This window comes from Heterodontus francisci, chromosome 48 (genome assembly GCF_036365525.1).
Source record: "Heterodontus francisci isolate sHetFra1 chromosome 48, sHetFra1.hap1, whole genome shotgun sequence".
Classification (NCBI taxonomy): Eukaryota; Metazoa; Chordata; class Chondrichthyes; order Heterodontiformes; family Heterodontidae; genus Heterodontus; species Heterodontus francisci.
Window position 1 is genome coordinate 7,797,129 of NC_090418.1, and position 22,802 is coordinate 7,819,930.

The following is a 22,802-nucleotide window of genomic DNA, read 5'->3' on the forward strand; positions in this document are numbered from 1 at the left end:
GTTCCCCAGTGTTATACAGTGACAGACCTGTCCCCACCAGTACTGTACCCCGGTGTTATCCAGTCACAGACCTGTCCCCACCAGTACTGTACCCCAGTGTTATACAGTGACAGACCTGTCCCCACCAGTACTGTACCCCAGTGTTATACAGTGACAGACCTGTCCACACCAGTACTGTACCCCAGTGTTATACAGTGACAGACCTGTCCCCACCAGTACTGTATCCCGGTGTTATACAGTGACAGACCTGTCCCCACCAGTACTGTACCCCGGTGTTATCCAGTCACAGACCTGTCCCCACCAGTACTGTACCCCGGTGTTATACAGTCACAGACCTGTCCCCACCAGTACTTTACCCCGGTGTTATACAGTGACAGACCTGTCCCCACCAGTACTGTACCCCGGTGTTATACAGTGACAGACCTGTCCCCACCAGTACTGTAACCCGGTGTTATACAGTCACAGACCTGTCCCCACCAGTACTGTAACCCGGTGTTATACAGTCACAGACCTGTCCCCATCAGTACTGTAACCCGGTGTTATACAGTCACAGACCTGTCCCCACAAGTACTGTAACCCGGTGTTATACAGTGACAGACCTCTCTCCACCAGTACTGTACCCCGGTGTTATACAGTCACAGACCTGTCCCCACCAGTACTGTAACCCCGTGTTATACAGTCACAGACCTCTCTCCACCAGTACTGTACCCCGGTGTTATACAGTCACAGACCTGTCCCCACCAGTACTGTACCCCAGTGTTATACAGTGACAGATCTGTCCCCACCAGTACTGTACCCCAGTGTTATAGTGACAGACCTGTCCCCACCAGTACTGTACCCGGGTGTCATACAGTGACAGACCTGTCCCCACCAGTACTGTACCCCGGTGTTATACAGTGACAGACCTGTCCCCACCAGTACTGTACCCCGGTGTTATACAGTGACAGACCTGTCCCCACCAGTACTGTACCCCGGTGTTATACAGTGACAGACCTGTCCCCACCAGTACTGTACCCCGGTGTTATACAGTGACAGACCTGTCCCCACCAGTACTGTACCCCGGTGTTATAATGTGACAGACCTGTCCCCACCAGTACTGTACCCGGGTGTCATACAGTGACAGACCTGTCCCCACCAGTACTGTACCCCGGTGTTATACAGTGACAGACCTGTCCCCACCAGTACTGTTCCCCGGTGTTATACAGTGACAGACCTGTCCCCACCAGTACTGTACCACGGTGTTATCCAGTCACAGACCTGTCCCCACCAGTACTGTACCCCGGTGTTATACAGTGACAGACCTGTCCCCACCAGTACTGTACCCCGGTGTTATACAGTCACAGACCTGTCCCCACCAGTACTGTACCCCGGTGTTTTACAGTCACAGACCTGTCCCTACCAGTACTGTACCCCGGTGTTATACAGCGACAGAGCTGTCCCCACCAGTACTGTACCCTGGTTTTATACAGTGACAGACCTGTCCCCACCAGTACTGTACCCCGGTGTTATACAGTGACAGACCTGTCCCCACCAGTACTGTACCTTTGTGTAATATAGCTCTGACTGCTCTGTCCTAGTTTACTTGAAGGTTGGACATCGCTGATCAGCAAGGTGCTTACAGTCAGCTTAGTGCCCATGGAACTGTCCCAGAGATTGTTAGCATTGTCAGGAAAGTGGGAGAGGGCATAAAGATTCTCATTAAGTGAAAGGCACTGCAGACTGGCAGTGAACTGGTTAACTGAAGGCTCTCAAGAAGCTGGACGGACACTAGGAACCCGAAGGCAGTCCTGTGTTCTTGGTGATGTAGGTGTTGGGAAAGCCTGTGTGGGCTTGTTTACAGTAAGCATGGTGGGGTGGGGGGCAGATCATGGGACGGTAGTGATTTACTCAGCAAATCAGCTTCCGTGGGGAGGAGCATAAAAAGGAGCAGAAGGCGATAAAGTGAATGAGAGGAATTGTTACACAGCACTGAAGCTGGTAGAGTCAGCTGCAGACACTACAGAGACTACAGAGAGCAGATAGTACAGCTGTGCAAGAGAGCAGACAGTACAGCACAGCACAGAAGAGACAGCACTGCTTGACACTGTAAGTCACTCAATGCGCTGTGTGTGTGTTTATCCTATCTATATGTGTGTGTCTGTGTATATCTCCTTGTGCATGTATATGTCTCGCTCTCTGTAATAAATGTGTGTCTATCCTTATCTATGTGTGGTGTGCATCTGTGTCTCTCTATCCCTGTGTGTGTGTATCCCTATCCGTGTGTGTCTGTCTGTCTATGTATCCCTCTTCCCGTGTGTGTGTGAGTGTCTCTCTCTGTGTAATGTATGTCTATCCCTATCTGTGTGTGTGTCTGTGCATCCCCATCCCTATGTGTATGTGTGTGTACGTCTCCCTCTGTGTTTTGTGTGCAATATGTGTATCCCTATCCCTGTGTGTGTGTATCTGTCACTCCAGCTCGAGACTGAGAATGTTGCAGTACTGAAGGAATGAGCTTTAGAACTCTGCTTGGATTTTTACCTCCCCACCCACCACCACCCCCTCCCCCCAACCCCCTGCTGCCAGTCTCCCTGTGCAACCCTAGTTGACAGGGGATAGTGAAGTTGGGCTGGTCTGTTTGGACATGCATCTGTGGGACTGACTTTCCACCATCTGCTGTAACCCAAAACAGAGGAGCTGGGTGGAGCGGATCCGTTTTGTAATCACTGTGCCAGGACAGTGAGACTAGCCGGGGCTGTGGCATTTACCATAGCTCCTCTCGAGACACAAAGTTGGTTTACGATTGGGGATGCACAGTTCTAATTCTGTCCGCAGCAGGAAGTGACTTGTTTTTTTAATCAGTAGAATTGTGTTTTTATTTGTCTTCTGTTTGTCTCAGTGGGTAGTAAACTCGCCTCTGAGTCAGAAGGCTGTGGGATGAAGTCCCGTTCCTCAGACTTGAGCGCAAAATCCAGGCTGACACTCCAGCACAGTGCCGAGGGAGCACAGCACTGTTGGAGGTACTGCTTTTGGGTTGCGAGATTAAACTGAGTTCACTGTCTACTCTGTTCAAGTGGATCAGGTACATGCTAGTGATGCTATGATAAAAGTCTCCTCTTAACGCAAGTATTCTCCCCCGCTTTGCTGTTTATTTTTTCACTCTTTTGTTCAAATAGCTGGATAATTCATTGCTTTCTAGTGTAAAAACTGAGCTTTTGGCACTTCTCTGTTTCAGAAGTGAAGCCTCGTTATGCCTTATCCAATTTCCCCTCATCTCACACCACCAAAACAGATAAAAGAATTGATGCATTTATATAGCACCTTTCAGGACCAGCCAATTTGCGCACAGCAAGCTCCCGCAAATAACAATGTGATAATGACCAGTTAGTCTGGTTTGAGTGATGTTGGGTGAGCTTTCTCCCTCTAACGACCAAGTGTTTACATTCTCCTTCTCTTTCAGGTGTCCCACTGACCATGAAGCTCAGCAGCAAGTCCTCCTTGTGCCTGACCACCCTCCTGGTTGCCACAGTGACCCTCTGCCATGCCGCCAACAGCCCACCCGTGTCCGAGCTCGGTGCCGACTTCGGGATCCGCGTCTTCAAGAAAATTGCCGCATCTGCCGGGGACCGGAACGTGGTGTTCTCGCCCTATGGTGCAGCGGCTCTGATGGGAATGGCACAACTGGGAGCAGCCGGGGACACACTCGAACAGCTCCAGGCTGCCTTGGGATACCGGCTGGAAGGTGAGCTCAGGTTCCACGTAAGGGGCGGGATGTTTGTAAATGTAACACTGGCCTCGGGATTTAAATGCTTTGCTGTAATCCACACAGAACCTCACTACATCTGTCTGTCTGTATTTCTCTCTCTCTCTCTCTCTCGCTCTCCTTGCCATATGTATGTGTCTTTCTCCCACTTCCTGGATTTCGCCTACACAATAAAACCATAAAATGCTTGAAACACTCAGCAGGTCTGGCAGCATCTGTGGAGAGGGTAACTCCCTACCTTGCACTCTCTTTTCAGTTTATTTTCTCTGCCCACGCTCTCCCTTTCTGTCTCGATCCCTCACTGTCTGTCTCTCTTTCTGCCCTGTGCATGACTTTAAGTTGGGATCGCCGTTAATTTGGGGATTGAACCCGGGACTCGGTATAGGCGAGGGTCGTGAGTGTTTGGTGTGTCAACAGGATGAAGATGGATTGTAAGGGTGAGTCAGTCCTCAGACTATCCTTAGTCAGATGGTACACACGACCAGGTGTGAATGATTCTGCAAGCCTTGTATGAGGGTGTGGGGAGCTCGGAAATGGAGATTGAAGAAACTTGTAATGCATTGGCCACGGGACTTGCAGACTAAACTGAAATGTTTTGTGCCAATGTCAATAGAGATGAAAGAACTTGTAATGCATTGGCCACGGGACTTTCAGACTAAACTAAAATGTTTTGTGCCAATGTCAATGCAGCTATCTGAGGGACTCTGGTGGCAGGGTTCAGTACTGCTGCATCAAACCAGTTCCAGCCCTGATCATCGGAGCCCATCTCTCGACATCTATATTGAGCTCACTGAGATAGATGCCTTCTTCAGATGTTCCCACTCGTTGAATGCCTAGAGCAGGCAGCATCGATGGAGGGCAAAAATTGTTCAAATTGTGAAGGAGTTTGCTAGCACAGATGTAGATAAATTTCCCCGTGTGACGGGGAGGGGGGACGCCGGGGGCAGACCAAAACCAGGGGCAATAAGTATAAGCGAGTCACTAATAAAGAATTCAGGAGAAACATCTCTACCATAACAGCTCATCACCACCTTCTCCAGGGCAATTAGGGACGGGCAATAAATGCTGGCCTAGTCAGCGACACCCACATCCCGTGAAAGAATAAAAAAAAATTGGTGAGAATGTGGAACTCAGTACCACCTTGCTGTTTTTGGGATCTTGCTGTGCGCAAATTGGCACTGGCGAGTCCTACGTTGCAACAGTGACTACACTTCCAAAGTGCTTCGTTGGCTGTAAAGCACACTGGGATGTCAGGAAAGGCGCTATATAAATGCTTTCTTATCGAGTGGCTGAGGTGAATTCGCCGGCTCCTGATTGTTACCCCATCCTATCCTCGTCTCTCCTTCCAAGTGCAAGGAAGTCCTTGTTCCCAAAAATGCTGCATTGGCTTCCTTTTGCCCCCGCCCTAAATGCTGCCCCATTTCCCCCCCCCCCCACCACCCCTCAGTACTACTTGCCTCAAACTTGGCGGCACCCTGACTCTTGAACCTGCATCTACTTCACTCATTTTAAAACTCCGGGCGGGACGGAGGGAAATATAATGCCCGTCCATGCCACCATCACCAGAGCAGGCACCCGTGACGTGACCCGTGAACTGGTGAGCCCGGCCTTTTTGAGTTTATCAGCCCTTTGGAGAAGTACGTGGGAGATAGAACACAAGTATAAGATCTCGACACCTAGACCCAGTTCCCTGATGCGCGTTCAATCTTCAGTACAAAAACTTGCATCTATGTCGCGGCTTTAACGTCGCAAGGCAAGTCGCGGGGCCAAGTTTGACACCAAGCCAAAGGAGGAGACATTAGCAGCAGGCGACCAAAAGCTTGGTCAAGGTTGGGTTTTAAGGAGGGTCTGGAAGGAGGAGGGATGGAGAGGTTTAGTTGGGGAACTCCAGACTCAATGGAATTTCTTTTCTCACCGGGCAGACAACAGCGTGCCCATGGCCCTGAAGCACCTCCAGAAGGAGGTCACCGCCAAGAGCAACCAAGACATTGTCTACGCGGCCAACAGTGTGTTCATCCAGAGGAGTATGAATCTCCCGAGGGCCTACATAAAGAATTACCGGAAAGCATTCAATGGCTGGCCAAAGCAGCTGTATTTCCCTGACTCCAAGATGGCCACCTACATCATCAATAAGTGGGTCGAAGCACAAACCAGAGGTGAGTCCACAGCTCCTGTTTCCTTTAGCACATAAACGAACTGCTTGAGGGACATGGGTGGGCTACTGCTTGTGATATTGCCTTCTGCAACTCGGAATCCATTTCAAGTCAGCCCAATTAGTGTGTAGACTTGCAGCTTCATTTCTCAGCCCGAGGTTTAATTGTTTGGTGGGACAGTGCAGAGGGAGCTCTCTTTTGTATCTAACCCCCGCGCTGTACCTGCCCTGTGAGTGTTGGATGGGATAGTGTAAAGGGAGCTTTACTCTGTATCTAACCCTGTGCTGTACCTGCCCTGGGAGTATTTGTTATGGGCACTGGGAAGCAAATATAATTGTTTGGGGGTGGGAAGAAGAGAATTTGAGGGGAGTAAAGTACAGGATAGTTTTTCCGAGTGTGTTAAACACAAAGTCCACCTTGCGGTGAGCTTTGCTTCAGCTTTGCGCAGTCTGTATTTAAGATCCATCAGTTTAATCGGATTTGCTGTCTTTTCCCTCCTGTCCAGGTATGATCCCTGACTTTCTCCGACCAGGTTTGCTGGATCCATTTCTAACCCGCATGGTTTTGGTTAATGCCATCTATTTCAAGGGCCTGTGGAAGATGCCGTTTCCAGCCGAGGCCACGCACAAACGCGTGTTCTACAAGGCGGACGGGACCAAGATCTTGGTGCCTATGATGTCGCTGAGTGCCAAACTGAATGCCAGTGAGTAAACAGCTTCAGCTGGTCCCTTTGGGGTTGTGTGGGGGGGAGGGGGAAGGGGCTTCCCTCACTGTAATAGCTCAGTGTTGCTCCCCTCTCAGCAGCCTAGTCCCTAAGCTCTGAAATTCCCTCCCTAAGCCTCTCCATCTCTCTTCTACTTCAGAGGCACTCTTTAAAGTTCACCTCTTGGACCGAGTCCCTGCCCGAATACCTCTTTGTGGCTCGGTCCCAAATTTGGTTTGATAATGCTCCCGTGAAGCACCTTGGGGGCGTCTGTCTACATTACGGGCACTGGTTGGTTTTGAATGGGTGTTGGGAGGATGTACAGGAGAATTATCACCTTGTGTGGAACTTCAGCAGAATCACATAGAGGGGGATAGCCTGTTTCTAAGCCAGTGGGTGGGGTTGGGACTGATGCAAGTTCTGGTGCATTTGATGTGTGCCTGAGGGAAGGGGTTAACCCAGCCCAAACTGGCAGCACACAGAGCTGGTTCCTAACTGCAGGGCGCTTCTCTGCACATTCCAGACACATGAGGACAGTCTGTAGGCGGAGCCATCTCCTCACTCGCCCCAGAGCTGGTTTCAGCAAAAATAAAATGCCTCAAAAGCACTAGGGGACATAGATTTAAGGTTCTGGGCAAGAGATGCAGGGGGGAATGTGAGGAAGGACTCACTTCACGCAGCAAGTGCTAATGACCTGGAACTCGTTGCCTACGAGGGTGGTGGAAGCGGAGATGATCAACGATTTCAAAAGGAAATTGGATGGGCACTTGAGGGACATAAATTTGCAGGCCCTCAGGGATAGAGAGAGGGAATGTGAATGAGACTGACTGAATTGCTCTACAGAGAGCTGGCATGGACTCAATGGGCCGAATGGCCTCCTTCTATGCTTGATGACTCTGTCTCAAAGAACAGTTGAAGAGGGAGGCAGTGCCTTGCGAATGTTAGCAGCCCAAAAACAACCATTCGGCCCATCAAATCTGTGCCGTCACTCCTTGCCCCACAGTCTAATCCCACTCTCCTTTCCTACATTACAACAGTGACTGCACTGAATTGGCTGTGAGGCACTTGGAGACAGCCTGAGGCTGTGAAAAGTGCTATATAAATGAAAGTTCTCTTGAGTCACCAGACTGTGGTTTCAAGCCCCATTCCAGGGACTTAAGCACATAAATTCACAAACAGTAATGTGGTTAAATGATGAGATAATCTAAGGGATAAATGTTGGCCCAAGATTCTGGGGAGAACTGTCCTGCTCCTCTTTGAATTAGTGGCCTTAAGGGATCTTTTATGCCCACCTGAGAGGGCTGACAGGCTCTCGTGTTAATGCCTCATCCAAAAGATGGTACCTCTGACAGTGCAGCACTCCCTCAGTTCTGCACTGGAATATCAGCCTGGATTGCGCTCAAGACTCGAGTGAGTCTTGAACTAGCGATCTCCTGGCTGAGAGGGGACAGTGCTTCCCAGTGAGCAACAGCTCACAGTGTCATGTTCTAGTTGGATATTACTGCACGTTGCAACTTAATGAAATTGACCTAACGCGGACAAAGGCATATTGAGTGTTAGGGGTCTGGTGGTTGGTTGGTTGGTTTTCTGGTGCACCCATTACGTTGCTTTATTCCTCCAGGTGAATTTGTGACCCCTAGTGGCCTGGACTATGATGTCATTGAGCTGCCATATCACGGGGAGACTCTCAGTATGTACATTGTGGCCCCATTCCAGAAGGAGGATCCACTCTCTGCCCTCACTGACATCATCACTGCCCCACTGGTCAACGAATGGAAGAACACTCTAGAAACGGTGAAACGCCAGCTTGTCCTGCCCAAGTAAGTGGCTACACGTTGTGTCATAGAGGGGAGGGGCATTTACAATAGCAGTGCGAGTAGAGAAGTGGTCAGTAACACAGGGTGCTGGGCGGAGGGGGTTACTGAGAGAGCTGGGTTGACATTATTCTATTTCAATTCTGTGGCTTAATTAAGCTCGTCTAGTGTCAGGACATTAACTTTGGCAGTCTGTCCTCCAGAGTATGTTAATAATGTGACTGCGCCATTGTCTGATTAATTGAATACAGACCAGCAGTTTGAAACAGTGTGACATATTTTGTGAGGCATTTCCTTGACATATTTATACATTTTTCCTGGCAGGTTTTCCCTGAATAGTGAGACAGATCTGAGGAATACGTTGATGGACATGGGAATAACGGACATGTTTCATGCGGGAAAGGCAGACTTTACCAAGATTAGCAGTAAGTAGCCACTTGTGGGGAGGCTTGGCACAGCAGCCTTGGAATGATATTGTCTCTTAAAGGGATACTGCGGGGTAGTGAGAGGGATATTCTGAAAAGCACAACTCGGGCGTCGTATAGGACACCAGGGCTGCAAACTGTCTTGTTCAGCCTGGCTGTGGAGGAGGGAGTGGAATCGGTGGGGAGGAAGTGGAGTTTGTGGCATTGTGGGAGGTGGTTTTGCTATTCCCGTAGTCTTTTTTTTTTAAAAGGACTTTCTCTGCATGTGAGCATTTACTGCCCAACCTAATTGCCTTTGAGAAGGTGGTGATGAGCCGCCTTCGTGAAACGCTGCAGTCGGTGCTGTGAAGGTGATCCCACAGTGCTGTCAGGGAGGGAGTTCCAGGATTGTGACCCAGCGCTGATGAGAGAACAACCTATGTGTCCAAGTCAGGATGGTGTGTGACTTGGAGGGAAACTTGGAGGTGGTGTGACCCAAAGCCTTTAGGGGAGCAGAGTTCCAGATTCCCACCATCCATCGAGTAGGAAAAGTGCTTCCTAATTTCACAGATATAAATCTAAACAAACTAACCTCTGTTAAATTGGGGGAATGCAGTTTCAGTTTGCGTGTGAATTGAGTATCGGACCGAAAGCTAATCCATCTTCCTCCTCTTCATTGGTGCAGAAACCGAGCAGCTGTTTGTGTCGAAGGCTCTGCAGAAAGTAAAGATCGAAGTAAACGAGAGTGGAACCAAGGCGTCCGCAGCTACTGGTGAGTCTGAGCATCCTCACTGGGCTCTCTGATGTCGCAAGTTATTCCTGAGGTTCAGCTGCAGTTGGTGACGCACAACAGGCAATGGCGAATCCACCATCCCTGTCTGATTTTAAATCAAGTGGGAGTGTATAAACAGGAGACTTGCCCTTTACTGCCGTTATTGTGCTGCCTGCCGCAGTTGAATTCCACCCCCCCCCCCCACCCCCACAACCCCACCACCAAATGTTTCTTGGTGGGTAGCAGTCCCACAAGCACTGCTGCTTCTGTGGTACCTTGCACTTCCATCCCTCCAAACTAGAATGAGTTTGGGGAAGCAGTGGTGTGCTGTTTGACCATGCAAGGCATCACAGCTGAGCCCAATCCTGACGTCTGTGCACACCGTGATTTTTAGAAGCAGGAACCCTGGCTGATTTTCCTAACCCAGGCACAGGACAATTATTGTAGTGGCCTGGCTGGGATCAGCTGACCGAGGATTGAAGCTGGCCTGACTTTGGTCAGTACCACACCTCACGTAACTCAGCCATCGGAACAGCTGCCCTTTCTCGCAAGATGCAACCAGCAAAGTGTCCCCAATCGCTTAATAGTTATAAATACAAGGTGGTGATGTGAGTTGGGAAAGACTTGATAAACTCACTCCACAAAGCCACACTGTGGCCAGAGCTTGCAATTACCTTGTTGCTGTCAACTGTTTACATAACTCTCACCTCACCAATCCTTTTTTTAAAAATATCTCATGTTTTGAAGTGTTTCAATTGAAGGTTGTTACCGCCCTTGCGGGATAACTGCTAGAGCGGGACTGTGGTCTGTGTAAGTGTAGCCATTGGTGTATCGTGTCAATAGTCTGCTGAGTTTGCCTACCATTTTGTTTTGTTTTTCTCTAGCTGCCATCCTTTATGAGCGAATGGCTCCACTTGAGGTTGTGATAGACAGACCCTTCCTATTCTTGGTGCGGCACAACCCCACAGGTAAGGCAATACTTCTACAGAGGGTCCACTATTCCATAGTGGGAAAGGCCCATTGCACTACAAGTTGGCCCACTCGAGGACAAGTATTTAGATGAGAACAGGAATAGGACAATCAGTACCTTGGGCCTGCTCTATCACTCAACTAGATCATGGCTGACCTGTACTGCAACCTCATTTTACCCAGTTTTGGTCCTTACTCCTTGATACCCAAAAGTAAGATGTCATGGCTCTTGACAAGAGTTTGACAGCAAACACCTTGGGATCACTTTTGACTAAACGATCCAACAAGTGGGTCCTGGACTTTTAACATGGACAACCTGGAATTGAATGTTAAATCTTGATCAATATTGACACTTATTTTGCTGGTGGATGTTGTGCAGTGGGGGGGGAGAAGGTTCCTGTAGGTAGGATGCTGACTTGCATCGGGCAGGGACTGTCACTGATTGCTAACTCGAGAGGTTACCCTTCGCTGTCAAATTTGACACTGTAACCTGGTGAAATCCTGCCCGTCACATCTGATGTCTTGGATTGATCTTGAGCTTGCAACCTTTCAATCTAATGTTCGATCTGTTGGAACAACACCAGTTGTTGTTTTCCTTCTTGTCTCCTGTGTCCTTGTCTTTTTAATCTAGGCCCTACACCAGGGGATGTCCAAACTGAGGCCTACAGGGCCTGTGTGGGCACCCCCCCAGTCCTGGCAAACAGGCTGTCAAAGCCCAGATAACCATTAGGTTACTGGTAGATCTTTATGCAGAACACTAAGGTCAGTTAGTATCAGGAGCTTGAGAAGTCTGTAAATTAATGGCATTAAACTTTTCCCAAAGCAAATGTATTCTGAAGACATGGTTGAAATAAGGTTGGGCTTCAGTTTGATAACTGCACTCCTCTTGTTTTGTAGGCACCATTCTATTCATGGGACAGGTTATGGAGCCATAGACGCGACAACTATTTAAAAAAAGACAATACTCAGGTATCATATCTGTAGAAACCTACAAGGAAGATACAGTACTGGAATTAACTGGGAGAAAAATGTATAATGAGGAAAGGAAGATTTGGGATTTCAACTCCATGAATGGTGATCATTTTCCTGCCTGGAACTCGCTCACTTATAACCAGCAGTGACTTTGAACTTCAGTCTTTGTTGTCATTTCTAAGCATAGTCACGGAATGCGTGATCTGATTCATTTTATATGCCCTTTCCTCGTAGACACACAACTTGCAAAATCTCACACCTGGAACAACCATGCCGATTCAGTGATCTCTTGAGATATTTGACACTATCTCATATCAAAATGTATTCCAAAAGCATTTGTGCTTTGCTGCACAAAGACAACCTACTCTACTATCCTCCTACTCCCTATCCCCCACCCCAGATCTCATTGCTGTTTAGGTTTCACCCCGATGTGAGTTCTGACAGAGGCCACCCAAATGTTTTCTCCCCTTCCATTCAGAGGCACTTCCATTCTCCCTTCAGAGGCACTTGGGCCAAGTGTAGTAGAAGAACGTGCAATTCTCTAGCAGCTTTCACCACCTCGGGATGTCCTAAAGAGCTATACAACTAATGAAATACTTTCGAAGTGTAGTCACTGTTATAATGTAGGAAACACGGCAGCCAATTTGCCCACAGCAAGGTCCCACAATGTGATAATGACCAGATCATCCGTTTTAGTGACGTTGGTTGAGGGATAAATATTGACTGAGAACAACACTTCCACCGAACCTAGCATTTCTCTGGCTGAGTTCAGCTAGTTGAGCACAGATCAGGGATCAAACCCAAGGCCCTTTGGTCTGAATGAACATGGTTACACACCAGATGGTCCACTTGCACTCCGAGCCACCAGGGGAGCTGTTGTAATGAACGCTGTCGCCATATTGCAGGAAAACCTCCTGCAACTTTATCCTCCAGTATTAGCCCACTGGATAGAGCACTTATTGATTGGACAAGCTACACCGACTGTAAGCGATGCAACCACGGGCCACTCACTGGGGTGAGGGCAGGCTGCAAGATGACGAATCGCGAAACACAGAGTGTAGATGTCACCACGCTCTATAGCACGATGAATGGGGGCCATTATCAAACTGTGCGTCTGCTCCCCTTGAATTCAGTTTATTTTACCACGGCTGTTTGTATAAATTTCTGATTGTCCTCTGTCAGTGCCCACACTGTTTGTGACGGCCCAGCGCTAATCGTTTATTAACTTCCCACAAGTGTGGGGAGGCTGCAATTTGAGATGAATGCTTGGGACTGGCTATCTGCTCGCCCACTGTGAATGGGTAGAAACTCTAGCTCCATCCTTTTTTTTAATATATATATATATATATATATATAATATATCTATCTAGACCAGGACTTGCACTGTTGTATTTTAAAAATGCTTTACTATTGAAAAATAATGAAACCTCATAGTGTAGTTTGTAATATATTTTTGGGATTTATGTAATTTATTTCTTTTGACATTAGAAGTTTTGTATAATAAAACAGAAGTTATATTGATATGTGGAGTGTGAACATTCAGGAATGATAGATATACAGTGGAATTCCAACAAGTTGAGTGAATGAGACGTTCCAATACAGTGCACACTGGAATGCAATCTAGGAATAAGAGTAGGCCATTCAGCCCCTTGAGCCTGATCCACCATTCGACCAGATCAGGGCTGATCTGTTTCTTAACTTCATTTGCTTGCTACTGTTCCCTATCCCTTAATACCCTTGCCTAACAAAAATCTACCTATCTCAGTTTTGAAATTTTCAATTGACCTCCCAGCCTCAACAGTCTTTTTGGGATAATAAAAGAAAACTACTGCAGATGCTGGAAATCTGAAATAAAAGCTAGAAATGCTGGAAATATTCAGCAGTTCTGGCAGCATCTGTGGAGAGAGAAGCAGAGTTAACGTTTCAGGTCAGCGACCCTTCATCAGAACCTTTTGGGAAGAGAGTTCCAGATTTCCACACTCCTTTGTGTGAAGAGGTGCTTCCTGACATCTCCCCTGAAACAGCCTGGCTCTGATTTTAAGGTTATGCCCCCTTGTTCTAGACTCCCCACACCAGAGAAAATAGTTTCGCTCTATATACACCCTACTGAAATCCGTTAATCATCTTCAACACCTCTATTAGATCAGCCATTAATCTTCTACACTCTGTTCCTATCAGGACATCTGTGCACGATATCCCACGTTTATTAAATTTCTGCAGGGCAGGAGAGGGAAGTATTTGAGTTTGGTTGCCACTTTTTAAACCGAGTTCATGTTTTAGTTGGGGGGGGGAGGGGAGGGGAGGGGAAACATTTTAAACCTGCCATCAAGACCCCAAATGACTGCTCGAAAGGAACTGTTAGTGAGCTTATTAAAGCCTTCACTGAACTTTCATCAGCGGTAAGGGAGCATCAAGCCTCGATTCCCAGCCCCTCCAGCCGCATGTCTGGTTTGGCACTTGGCAAAAATTCCCAGACATACCATGAGGAAAGTCCACCCCCTTTGATCCTGCATCTCAGGCTTACCTCCAAGAACATAAGGTGCGGTACTGGTGGTTTTATGCCTCGGTCACCGCCCATTAGTGTAGACTAGCCAATTGTTCCAAGACAAGCCTGGGTTTTTTTTTAGGGCAACGTTAACTTTCAAAATAACTGGCCAGGCCGAGCACAGAAGATGGACCAAGAGGTACAAAGCTGGGCAGTCCTCCTTCGCTCGGAAATCACTAACCCACAAGCAGTGGTTTCATCTATTTCCATTGTATGAATGTTTAAAGTCCTTCTATTGAGTGTTTTTATATTGTTTGTGCGACTGTACTTTTCAATTTATTGTAAGAGTGGGGAAAAGATGAACAACTATAAATAAGGCCATTTGTCTTTTCTGTGTCTTTGTTTTGCAATAAGAACTGAAATAAATATCCCTCTTACTGAGCACTAGTTTTCTCCAATCGTTTATTCTCCTGTTCCAATTTCATCCCTTCTCTTCTGAAAAGTACTAACATCCAGTTACAACTGCTCATTTGGCTATTCTCTCAGAATTGGTTGAACAGTCAGTCCCTATCTCAGAATCAAGGTGTAGAATCAGTTTGTGGGTCTCTACCTCAGAGGTGGGCTGAGGAACCGAGATGAGCTGAGCTAATTCAGCAATCCTGAGGCACAACCCAATTAACCAAGCCTGGGACAGAGACCAGCCAACTAACCAATCCTGAATTTCTCGATCGGAGAGCCAATGCAGACACGATGGGCTGAATGGCCTCCTTCTGTACTGTAATAATTCTGTGATTCTGAGGCAGACATCACCCAACGACCCAATCCTGAGACAGTCACCACCCAACTAACCAAACCAGAGGTACAGCTTAACAACCAATTCTGAGACAGGGATAAATAACCAACTGTGGCACAGTGGCGCAGTGGTTAGCACCGCAGCCTCACAGCTCCAGGGACCCGGGTTCGATTCCGGGTACTGCCTGTGTGGAGTTTGCAAGTTCTCCCTGTGTCTACGTGGGTTTTCTCCGGGTGCTCCGGTTTCCTCCCACAAGCCAAAAGACTTGCAGGTTGATAGCTAAAATTGGCCATTATAAATTGTCACTAGTATAGGTAGGTGGTAGGGAAATATAGGGACAGGTGGGGATGTTTGGTAGGAATATGGGATTAGCGTAGGATTAGTATAAATGGGTGGTTGATGTTCGGCACAGACTCGGTGGGCCGAAGGGCCTGTTTCAGTGCTGTATCTCTAAACTAATCTAATCTACTCGAGGATAGGGGATAACTGATATGCTATTACCACATAAAGAGCAACCAACTGCTTGTATGTCCTTTGACTCTAATACAGAAACTGTGCAGAAAACATTCTGGTAGCCAAATGAGAGACAATGGACAAGTGAGCTGTGAGATGCAATGGGGCTCTAAATATATTTCCAACTGTAGCCACTTTTTTTTAATTGACCGCTCTGAAAACATACCAACACACTCTGACGTGTATAATACGAATGATATCTATATTGGGGTTGGGTGGAACAGTGGTCAGTTTGTAATACTACAGCAAAGTCAACCTGATCCCTTTCAAGGCTAGTTGTGGTTTGGAACGAACCATTTTGCCAAGTTCTGTGAGGGTTCCAGACCAACGCCAGACTCACCCCCTAGTGGGTTGCTGGTTTGTAGGAATTTGGATCCAAGATTGGGTTCTCTGTTAAAGGAGCAGAGCTGGGTAGAGGTGAATAAAAGAATTACCCACCCCTCATTGGGCTTAAAGTTCTTGTGGATTAGTTAGGTGGGCGTCTTCATTTACACGGCTGCTCCATTGTGTCTTCATCATTTGGTCAGTCCAAGAGAACAGATGAAGAGGAACGTTTGAGAAGGTTACCGGAAGGCGTGAGGAAGAGCTGCGGCAGAGCGATTTAGGGAGGGAATTCGACAGTTGGGAATGAGGTGGCTGAAAGAGCGGCTAAAGCGTTGGGAACAAGGGATGGATTTTGGCGTTCTTCAAGACCACTAATGTGAAATTAATGACTTAGTGTTGCATGGAATTACACAGCATTTAAAGCACAGAAACAGGCCATTTGGCTCAACTGGTCTGTGCTGGTGTTAATGCTCCACACACGTTGAATACAATTACTCTGTTAGCTTGTACAGCATGGGAACCTTGCTCCTTTTAAGGGGTGGACCTCCTTCTATATGGCAATGGATTCATTGCATGCACATTTTGCTTAATCACATTTTGTAATTTGCTCACGAAGCTGAGATTGTTCTTCTTGGAGCAGAGAAATTTAAAGGGAGATTTAATAGAGGTGTTCAAAATTATGAGGAGTTTTGATAGATCAAATAGGGAGAAACCATTTCGACTGTCAGGAGGGAAGGCAGATTTAAAATCATTGGCAAAAGAGACAAAGGGGCGAGGAGGAGAATTGAATTTTAACGCAGCGCGTTGCTGTGATATGGAATCCGCTGCCTGAAAGGATGGTGGAAGCAAATTCAATAGTAACTTTCAATAGGAAACTGGATAAAAACTTGAAAAGGTAAACTTTTCAGGGCTATGGGGAAAGAGCAGGAGGAGTGAGACTGATCAGAAACAGGGGAATTTATTATGGGGAATAAAGAAATGGCTGACCAACTAAATGCACACTTTGGTTCTGTCTTCACAAAGGAGGATACAAATATCACACCAGAAACGTTGGGGAACACAGGGCTTAGTGACAGAGAGGAACTGAAAGAAATCAGTATTAGTAGAGAAATGGTTTTGGGGAAATTGATGGGATTGAAGGCCGATAAATCCCCAGGGCCTGATAGTATACATCCCAGAGTACTTAAGGAAGTGGCCCTCGAAATATTGGATGCATTAGTGGTCATCTTCCAAGATTCTATAGACTCTGGAACAGTTCCTACAGATTGGAGGATAGCTAATGTAACCCCACTATTTAAAAAGGGAGGTAGAGAGAAAGCAGGGAATTATAGACCAGTCAGCCTGATATCGGTAGTGGGGAAAATTCTAGAGTCCATTATCAAAGATTTTATAGCAGAGCATTTAGAGAACAGTGGTAGAATCAGGCAGAGTCAGCATGGATTCACGAAAGGGAAATCATGCTTGACAAATCTACTAGAATTCTTTGAGGATGTAACCAGTATAGTTGATGAGGGGGAGCCAGTGGATGTGGTTTATTTGGACTTTCAGAAGGCTTTCGACAAATTCCCACATAAGAGATTGGCATGTAAAATAAAAGCGCATGGGATTGGGGGTAGTGAATTGCGATGGATAGAAAATTGGTTGGTGGACAGGAAACAATGAGTATGGATAAATGTTTTTTTTTCGAATGGCAGGCAGTGACTAGTGGGGTACCGCAGGGATCTGTGCTAGGACCCCAGCTATTCACAATATATATTAATGATTTAGATGAGGGAACTAAATGTAATATCTCCAAATTTGCAGATGACACAAAACTGGGTGGGAGGGTGAGTTGTGAGGAGGATGCGGAGAGACTTCAGGGCGATTTGGACAAGTTGAGTGAGTGGGCTAATGCATGGCAGATGCAGTATAATGTGGATAAATGTGAGGTTATCCACTTTGGTAGCAAAAACAGGAAGGCAGATTATTATCTGAATGGCTATAAACTGAGAGAGGGGAATATGCAGCGAGACTTGGGCGTTCTCGTACACCAGTCGCTGAAGGTAAGAATGCAGGTACAACAGGCGGTAAAAAAGGCAAATGGTATGTTGGCCTTCATAGCGAGAAGATTCCAGTACAGAAGCAGGGATGTCTTGCTGCAATTATACAGGGCCTTGGTGAGGCCACACCTGGAATATTGTGTTCAGTTTTGGTCTCCTTATCTGAGGAAGGATGTTCTTGCTATAGAGGGAGTGCAGCGAAGGTTTAGATTAGATTAGATTAGAGATACAGCACTGAAACAGGCCCTTCGGCCCACCGAGTCTGTGCCGAACATCAACCACCCATTTATACTAATCCTACATTAATCCCATATTCTTACCAAACATCCCCACCTGTCCCTATATTTCCCTACCACCTACCTATACTAGTGACAATTTATAATGGCCAATTTACCTATCAACCTGCAAGTCTTTTGGCTTGTGGGAGAAAACCGGAGCACCCGGAGAAAACCCACGCAGACACAGGGAGAACTTGCAAACTCCACACAGGCAGTACCCGGAATCGAACCCGGGGCCCTGGAGCTGTGAGGCTGCGGTGCTAACCACTACGCCACTGTGCCGCCCAGACTGATTCCTGGGATGGCGGGACTGACCTATGAGGAGAGATTGAGTTGGTTAGGATTATATTCGCTGGAGTTCAGAAGAGTGAGGGAGGATCTCATAGAAACCTATAAAATTCTAACAGGACTTGACAGGATAGATGCAGGAAGTATGTTCCCGATGGTGAGGGAGTCCAGAACCAGGGGTCATAGTCTAAGGATACGGAGTAAACCTTTCAGGACTGAGATGAGGAGAAATTTCTTCACCCAGAGAGTGGTGAGCCTGTGGAATTTGCTACCACAGAAAGCAGTTGAGGCCAAGACATTATATGTTTTCAAAAAGAAGTTAGATATAGCTCTTGGGTCTAAATGGATCAAAGGATATGGGGTGAAAGGCAGAACAGGCTACTGAGTTGGATCATAATGAATGGCGGAGCAGGCTCGAAGGGCCGAATGGCCTACTCCTGCTCCTATTTTCTATGTTTCTATGATCAAGAGAGTGAGGGGGAATGAAACTAACTGGAGAGCTCTTTTAAAGAGCTGGCGAAGATGGGCCTAATAGCCTGCTTCTGTGCTGAATATTTCTATGAGCATAAGTTATGTACCCACTCCAAGGCCAGTTGACCCCGACACTTAATTTGTAGTACTTAAGAGTCATTGTAGTGCCCTAGTGTAGATTGGTTGGTTCTTGTATCCGTTATGTTATAAATATAAGTATAGCTTTGAAGCACCAATGTGCCATTTTCATTCCACACACCTCTGTCTGCTTTCTGAACAATGCTGCTAGTTTAGGACTACATTAACACCGGTTTTGTACAGTGAGCTGTCAAGTACTCAGAGCCTGATTGTGAAATGACTTTAAGATGTACACATTGGGCCTCCACAGTTGTGGGAGAGCAAGGCATTTCACCCTCTCACTTGCCTGGGATAGATTTGAACCAGGGCCCCAGAACCTAATTTGGTGCACTAACCCAATGTATCAAGCCAGTCCTGATTCCCAACTACTCCACCAGAATCTGTTCTTGGCAGAAAGATTTAACTCTTTTATGTCTCACTCCCCCCATTTGTGGTTATGTGCTGGATGGTCTCTGAATGGAATGGGTTAACTGATGACAGCTTCTTAAATGTCAACTCTAATACTACGGCACACCAATGCCTGACAATGGTAACTAAGTTGAGTAATTGCAGGTTACTAAACAGTACAAACCTTGAGAGTCCCACTAAACATAATGAATACAGGAACCAACCAATCTACACTAGGGCACTACAATGACTCTTAAGTACTACAAATTAAGTGTCGGGGTCAACTGGCCTTGGAGTGGGTACAGTGCAGGTTCACCAAAATATCGGGGCGGTTAAAGTGTTAAATTATGGGTTTGCTTGTATAAACTCAGGAGTGGTGTGTTCAAGTCGTAAACCAGCCCCTGAGCACTATAAACTTACTTGGCATGCCAATGCAGTCCGGTGGGAGTGCTGCACTGTCAGAGGTGCCGCCTTTTTGGTGAGATGTTAAACCAAGGCCTTGTTCGAGTGGATGGCACTCTGTTTAGAAGCATAAGCAAGTTCTCCCAGTGTTCTGGTCAACCAACAATGCAAAAACAGATTAGAAAGACTCGCATTTATATAGCGTCTTTCGTGACTTCAGGACATCCCAAAGCGCTTCACAGCCAATGAAGTTCTTTTGAAGTATCATAAGTAGGAAATGTGCACACAGCAAAGTCCCACAAACAGCAGTGATAAAAGACCAGATAATCTGTTTTAGTGTCATTGGTTGAGGGATAAATCTTGGCACCTGGGAGAACTCACCTGCTTTTCTTCCAAATAGTGCCAAGGATATATTTCATCCATCTTACAGGGCCGGCAGGGTCTCGGGTCAAAGAGTCATTTGAAAGACAGCACCTCTGACAGTGCAGTGCCCCCTCAGTACTGCACCAGGGGTGTCAGCCTGGATTTGGTGTGTATGTCTTTGTAATGGGGCTTGAACCCACAAACCTCTGACCTAGAGGCTCGGGGGCTACCCACTGAGCCACAGGTTGTTGTGTTTAATTACTCAGTGATTGCCTGCTCTGTGCTGTGTTTGTACGACTGCTCACTATGCCGTCAGTCAACCCTGAGGGGACGTGGTTCCAAGAGTGAAACTCAGACAGATCCAGGCAGCCATCTGAACAAAGCCGACACACACAGAAATCATGAATCCATTTCTTCATGCTTGGGATAAGACATAAAACAGGTAACACCTAAAGTTTAAAAGCAATAATATTTTCAGCTCTAACTATATACATTTAGCTACTAACTGCTCAAATGGTTGGATTAAATTGAGAAGTTTCCAACATTTGAAGAACGCAGGAGTGCCTGCGTAATGTCAGAAGGATTCCGAGTTTAGCCTTTGCCGTAACAAAGGGTGAAGAGAGAAAGCAGTGATATGGCTCTCCAAAAATACCCTAAACATAGAGGGAAAGGGAAGGACTCTCCTTTCTAACCTTGTGGGTGAGGAGGAAACCACACCTATTTAGGACTCATATCTTGGTAACTTACTTTGTAGCACTGTGCCATTAAGAAAGATAAAAATGCCAAACATGAGTGTACTGAGGGTGCAGTGGATTAGACACTGACCTTTCATCTATTGAACTGGGTGGGTCAGACGCTGACCTTTCACCTCTGGGACCTCTGGCACAAGACAGGCTCCAACTTGACATTAATTGGCAATGTCATTCAGACGGGCCACTGGATGGCTTCACAGAATTATAGAATCAGACAGTACAGAGGGAGGCCATTTGGTCCATCGTGCCTATGCTTGCTCTTTGAAAGACCTAACCAATTAGACCCACTCTCCTGCTCTTTATAGCTCTGCAAAACATTTTCCCCTTCAAATATTTATTCAATTCCCTTTTGAAAGTTACTACTGAATCTGCTTCCACTGCCCTTTCAGGCAGCGCATTCCAGATCACAACAACCTGCTGAGTAAGGAAAATTCTCTTCATCTCCTCCCTCTGGTTATTTTGGCAATTATCTTAAATCTGTGTCCTCTGTTTACTGACCCTCCAGGAAGTGGAAACATTTTTTCCTCATTTACTCTATTAAAACCCCCTCATCATTTTGAACACCTCTATTAAATCTTCCGCTCCAAGGAAACAATCCCAGCTTCTCCTGTCGTTCCACATAACTGAACTCCCTCTCCCCTGGTAACATGCAGGGAAATCTTCTCTGCCCCCTCTCCAAGGCCATGATATCCGTTCTAAAATATAGCGCCCAGAATTGGACGCAATCCTCCAGCTGAGGCTCCACCAGTGATGTATAAAGGTTGAGCATAACTGTCTTGCTTTTGTATTCTGTACCTCTAATTATAAAGTTTGATCAACTTGTCCCTCCGAACGAAATGGTGCCCTAGTGAGGGTAGGAATGAGAGACAGCTTCGGCACCATACACACCGGGAAGTTCCAAGGCATTAGGTTCGGCTCGACACCCCGTTACCAGGTTATAGCGGCAGAGAGGGAGATTCATAGAATCATGCGGCACTGAAGGAGACCATTTGGCCCCTCATGGAAAGAGCTAGCCAACCGAGGCACTATCCTAGGGAAATAGCCCAGCAATGCTATTCCTGCACTTGATACTGGCACGAAGCTCCCCGCAGCAGAAGACATTCCATTGCTCAACTAACAGAAAAAAGGGGCTGTTAAAAAGAAGGCTGCACACAACACACGTAGAATGTTCTATTCACTTCTGTTAGCATTCCAGAAGGTTGTGTAAATAAAAGTTTAGGCAGTGACTTATGCTGCAGTCTTAAAATAAAACGCCTCCTGAGGGAATGCATGATCTGAAGTCATCTGCTTACAATCAGTCTCTCACATCGACATAGAACACTCATTCACTGCTCCTCTCCACCCTCACTCTCAGGATGAAAACTCCATTGTAATATCTGAGGAGAAGGAAGATGGTGATTCAGAAGAACAGGAAAAGGACAATTCTGGCAACAACCAACATCTGTGAAGCAGAAGACAGCCAGCGATCAGGAAACACCAAGGGGAATGGCGGTGGGGGGGGGGGGGGGGTGAAGAACAGAAAGGGTCTCATTTAAGATGGCAACCGTAACTCAGTTGGTCTCTAAGTCGGAAGGTTTTAGTTTGTCCCGCTCCAAAGACTGGACCACATAATCTAGGCTAACATTCCCAGTACAGTATTGAGAGAGTGCTGCACTGTCAGAGGTGCCGTCTTTCAGATGAGACACTAAACTGAAGCCCCATCTACCCACTCAGGTGGATGAAATAGATCCTACGGTCTTAGTTTAAAGAAAAGCAGGGGAGTTCTCCGTGGCTGATATTTATCCGTCAACCAACACCACTAAAACAGATGATCTTGACTTTTAACTCATTGTTGTTTGAGGGAATTAAAAACAGAAATTGCTGGAAATACTCAGCAGGTCAGGCAGCATCTGTGGAGAGAGAAGCAGAGTTAATGTTTCAGGTCTGTGACCTTTTATCAGAACTGGCAAAGGTTAGAAAATAATTAGGTTTTAAGCAAGTGAAGGGGGAGGTAGTGGTGGTTTGGTGGGGTAGTGAACAAAAAGGGAAGGTGCGTGATAGGGC

At 46.7% G+C, this 22,802-nt stretch overlaps 2 protein-coding genes across 3 annotated transcripts in view; one reads left to right on the plus strand and one right to left on the minus strand.

The window, feature by feature from the left end:
• LOC137357419 (uncharacterized) overlaps window positions 1-22,802 on the minus strand; it is a 114,748-nt gene that overhangs the window by 78,443 nt on the left and 13,503 nt on the right. The gene's annotated exons all lie outside the window — the stretch shown is intronic.
• On the plus strand, window positions 1,931-14,453 carry serpine1 (serpin peptidase inhibitor, clade E (nexin, plasminogen activator inhibitor type 1), member 1). 2 transcript variants are annotated; one of them, XM_068023948.1, is made up of 9 exons: window positions 1,931-2,085; window positions 3,437-3,718; window positions 5,662-5,895; window positions 6,398-6,595; window positions 8,217-8,415; window positions 8,734-8,834; window positions 9,499-9,585; window positions 10,470-10,553; window positions 11,452-14,453. In XM_068023948.1, the coding sequence occupies exons 2-9, from the start codon at window positions 3,451-3,453 to the stop codon at window positions 11,487-11,489; spliced, it is 1,209 nt and encodes a 402-aa protein (XP_067880049.1). In that variant the 5' UTR covers window positions 1,931-2,085; window positions 3,437-3,450; the 3' UTR covers window positions 11,490-14,453. The 2 variants fall into 2 exon arrangements, with proteins under 2 accessions (XP_067880049.1, XP_067880050.1); XM_068023949.1 differs by lacking the exon at window positions 1,931-2,085 and adding an exon at window positions 2,907-3,058.